General features: G+C 34.8%; 1 protein-coding gene across 1 annotated transcript; it reads right to left on the bottom strand.

Moving 5' to 3' along the window:
- Positions 1–2,937: 2,937 nt before the first annotated feature.
- LOC133293211 (anthranilate synthase alpha subunit 2, chloroplastic-like) lies at positions 2,938–3,970 on the bottom strand (the record flags this gene model as incomplete). The annotated part of the gene is made up of 3 exons (XM_061491748.1): positions 2,938–3,390; positions 3,665–3,793; positions 3,882–3,970. Coding segments are annotated over 3 exons (539 nt in total), but the record flags the coding sequence as incomplete, so codon positions are not given.
- Positions 3,971–4,479: the final 509 nt, after the last annotated feature.

Below are 4,479 nucleotides of genomic sequence, written 5' to 3'. Positions count from 1 at the left end.
GATGTCCTCTACCTTGTGTCAAAATTTGAGGAAATTCTGGGTTGATCTTCGGCCTGAAATAAATAGAGAAACACGGACTGCCCATGTGCCCCTGCACCTGAGGCAGATTCTGGACCGGATTTGGGAAATTAATTCCCGCTTCGTTTCTCCGTCAAATTAAGCGTGTGATATGTCAAAATGAAGTTTGAGATGTCTAGTTTGTAGGATAAAAATTTGAGAGCAAATGGTTGAGTCGATTGAGTGCAGTAATTCGGGCAAAGTGAGTGGTTTGGGCTGTTTTTGGGGTTGTTTGGGCTAATTGCTTATCCAACTTCAAACGGCGATAACCGGAGCAAATGAGCTCCGAATTGAGCGTATTTTAGCTTTTTAAAAAGGGAATTAAGTAACACAAAGATATAATCTGAGAAGTAGGGTTGGTTGCGATCTGTTTGGTCGCAGAAAAACTTAGAGTGTAACATATTCGAATTGGTGTAAAACGTAAAGTTGGAAAATTTAAAGCTTATGAATCATAAAATCTAGGCCACTCTAACAGGTTACTTTCTTGATGGAATATAACTTCAAAGCATAGATAACCCATAATAGTGTGTTTGACATTATTTAACATCAACACCATTTCTTTATGCCATTAGCTTTAATAGCAATGTCTGTATTTTGATACATTAGCATCTTATTGAGTTGGAACAGGTGCTCCTTTGGACTTTTTATGTCAACGTTGTTTTATGTTGCCTCTCTATATGCGGAATTGTCTATTTGTACACATCATATGCCTCAAGATCTTCATGTTCTCTCAATATATTTTTCGTCACATGGACAGCAATTCTGCTTGCTGTTATGATGGCTATATCCTTAAATTCAAAGGTACACTCTATTTTGATTACTTAAAGGGAAAAAAACACACTTTTCATCTCTTAAACTTTACCCTAAGTTTCTTTTTTGCCATACAAGTATATTCTATTTTATTTTCGTGTACTGAGTATATTTTATTTTATCATGAATTTATCCTAATATTTTAATTTGCATGAAATCCATTAAAATCTATGTTTTGTCACTTAAAATGCTTAATTATTACAGGTTAATAGAGGCCTTTTATCCTCAGGAATTATGGCTTCTTACATTGTTTTCCTTTGTTGGTGTGCAATCAGAAGGTCAGGATTCTAACCCATACATCTCTATAATGGTTCCTTGGCTCTTTTTGAAGTTTCCTTTTAGGCATTATATCAGTTCTAATCAATATTATAGAATTTTTATCATGCATTGATTATGATATCAACTTCTCATGTTAATAACCTAGAAGAATGTTTACTTATTTGGTTTTTATATCTCTATCTAATACTGACCTGGCTGAGACTGACAAAACCACCAAAGCATCATTTGTACTAATCTTTTTAGGCCTATGATTCTTTGAGAAATGCTAACAACACACTTTTTTACATTATCTTTTCAATAATCTTTTTATTGTTCGTTAAAATTCTAAGCAGGCCCCACTAATAAAGAGTGGGGTCAGGTTATTTAGTAGGGCTAACATAGAAGTTGACATGATAATAGAGTGCTGAAAAGAGAATTTCAAAGAGTATTGCTAACATTCCTCATGAACTTGTGATCATCATTAGTTACTTGTGAGTTCAATATTTTAGTTGTAAAATTCTTAGTAAAAGTGAAAGACAGAACACAGTCAAGTCATTTGTTGCCAAGAACTGACAACCACTCTAGCCTCTACCAAGCAGAAAGATGAAATTTTATTCGTAACATGAATTGTTTCTTTTCTATATGTAAATAGTAATTAAAGGGTGAACTAAATTTTACCCCCCTGAAATGCTAAATCTCTATATGTACTACATCCATAGCATAATCTTTATTTTCACCAAGTTCCTTCTTTGGAGAAAATGTGATGTATCAATTTGGGTTAATGCATGATGATTATTTATAGTAACTCAAGTAGCCATTACACTATGATTAGCATGTATTGAATTTGATGCTTAATAATTGGAAATTATAGCAGATTGACTTTTAAATGTTGTCTACATGAGTAATCATAAAATTTTTGCATGAAGATTAGATTCCTTTCTTACATACAATGCAATTCACTTAGCTATGGCTCATGCCATAATTATTACTTTGTTTTTGCTGAGGAGGGTACATTTATATTTACAATTTCCATTATAATATATTTGATTTTATATGTGCTAACTTGATCCAGTGTCAACTTGAAATCATAGATTTTATGTGAAAATTTTGAATTTTTTTTCTAGAGATGGTATATTTATGGATCTCCATGATGGAATTTCAGTGAACCTACCACCATAAGATGTGAGACAAAGAACCAAGAGAAAGAAAATGGTGGTTGGATAACTACTATACTTGTAAGTTTTTCAATATATCTTTATGTTTAATTTGAAAAACCTTTGTTTACTTCCTTTAAACTTCCCTAGAGTTCAAAAATCTACGGTCTTCTATAATATATGCAATTATCGAGGTTAAAAGTAGTAGATTTTCTATTTAAGTGTTGGCAGAATGGCCACAATGTTTAAGCAGGTGTCTCTGTCTTCAATTTATGATGTGAATTTAATATAATGAAACAAGAACATGAATGTGTCTTTTTTCCTTTCAAGTGAAGTAATTTGGGATGCATGTTTCTACTACTTGTGTCTGCAACTGCAACTCTAGTAAGTTAAATTTCTGTTTGGATACCTGATAATTAAGAATAGAGGAAAGTCACTTTGATAGGATCTTTAGGCACCTACAGATATGGTACCAAGCCATGTCTGTCTTTCCATTTTTAGCATCACAATACCAACCCAACATAATTGGTTACATCTTTGTAAGAATCAGCAAAACAAAGAGCGTCTAAGAATTTATTTCTGTCTTTGACTTTCTATACTTCAATTGTTTGCTGAATCTATGTTTAAATGCAGTGTTCTAAAGTCTAGTTTGGCAGAAATGAATTTAGGTACGTGAGGTTGAAATTTTTCTTTGCACATATCAAACAAGGACCATCCTTCAAAAGTTGACTAAATATCCTTTGTCTACAAAAGCAAGATCTAGTGCTGAGATAAAGATTTTGCAAATCATTTAAAAAAAGAATGTGGCTTCTGCAAGATCAATGGCAGGGGCAAGGTCTGCAACTTTGTTTTCACACTCTCTTTGCTCATCATCTGGATCACTGTCAGCCATGATTCCTGCTCCAGCCTGGAGATGGGCAACCCATTGTCTACGTTTGTTCACATCCTTAGACGGGTACATTGTGTAAAAACGAGTATAAGTTGGGAAAACTATGGTACTCAGAGCAAGGGCAATGTCCATATCACCAGAAAAAGAGATGCCTCCAAATACCCCATTATATGGCCCACGTCTTGTGACTTCCAACTGATCAATCAACTCCATGGCTTTCACCTGTTGTACAGCACAGATAACGATAACAATTTAGGACAAAAATAGTCAAACCAAGACTGCAATCTTAAGCTGGTGACAATCAACAAAGAGTGTTGTGGTTGTTCTAAGAATGTTTAGTGATAACCCCTTCCACCCCACCTTTCTCTCAACAATCCCTATGTATGCACAAGTAATATCAGAAAGGGGAGTGCCAATCTATACCAGAAACTACATCAGTGAGGAGAAAGAGACTGCAAACACCTAGGTTATAGCCTTGAAGGATGCCAAGATTTACCTTTGGTGCTCCACTAACTATACCAACAGGTAATGCAGCTAGCAATACATCCCAACTTGTCAAGTTATCTAGTAACTCCCCAGTGACCTGCAAAGACAGGTACAGTTTTCCATTATCCGTGGCAAGCTTCTGCACTAAATTCACAAAGAAACCAGTTTTACATATTTGCAAAAAAAAAAGGAGAATGAAATGAAGTTGGTAATTGATTATTACTTACTTTTCTGTCCCAGGCAACGCTTAGCAGGATCAATGCCATGATGCCCTTAGTGTTGAGAAGCAATCCAATGCCTATACCATCTCGAGCATCTGTTTTGCGTTCAATTCCAAATATGAGTTATAAATGGTTTTTTGAGTTAGGAAATATGATTTTGATGAAATTTGATGGAATTGCAAGTCATTTTGGGAAAAATTGATGAATAGTGATTTTCTCGATGGTAAAAATAACCTTGTAAAAATACTGCGGTAAAATTGTACCGATAAGCGTGAAAATTTTATCAGTTTTTTGAGTTTATGATTTTGATGAAATTTGATGGAACAAAAATATGACATGAACAAGAAAAATACGTGAACAACGTAGGTCATGAATTTGTGGTTGAAATTAGGTGATTGATTAAAGTTAAAACGCGTGTGGGACCCGCCTGTGACTTAAGTGAGTCAAACTCACCTTTTTTTTTTCACACTTTCTCTCTCCTCCCTCTCTTCTCTCCCGCGTGCAGCAGCCCCTCCATGGCCAAGAATTGCTCAAGCTTTCTTTCTTCCATAACTTGGTCAAATCTCCACTGAATCCAACGATTTTTGTCTTGAAACTTGTTGGA

The sequence above is a fragment of the Gastrolobium bilobum genome, unplaced genomic scaffold (genome assembly GCF_033153095.1).
Source record: "Gastrolobium bilobum isolate Gb01-03AN ecotype WA unplaced genomic scaffold, APGP_CSIRO_Gbil_v1 utg544917, whole genome shotgun sequence".
Classification (NCBI taxonomy): domain Eukaryota; kingdom Viridiplantae; phylum Streptophyta; class Magnoliopsida; order Fabales; family Fabaceae; genus Gastrolobium; species Gastrolobium bilobum.
The sequence above is the reverse complement of the archived record's forward strand: the minus strand, read 5'-3'. Positions and strand labels throughout refer to the sequence as shown.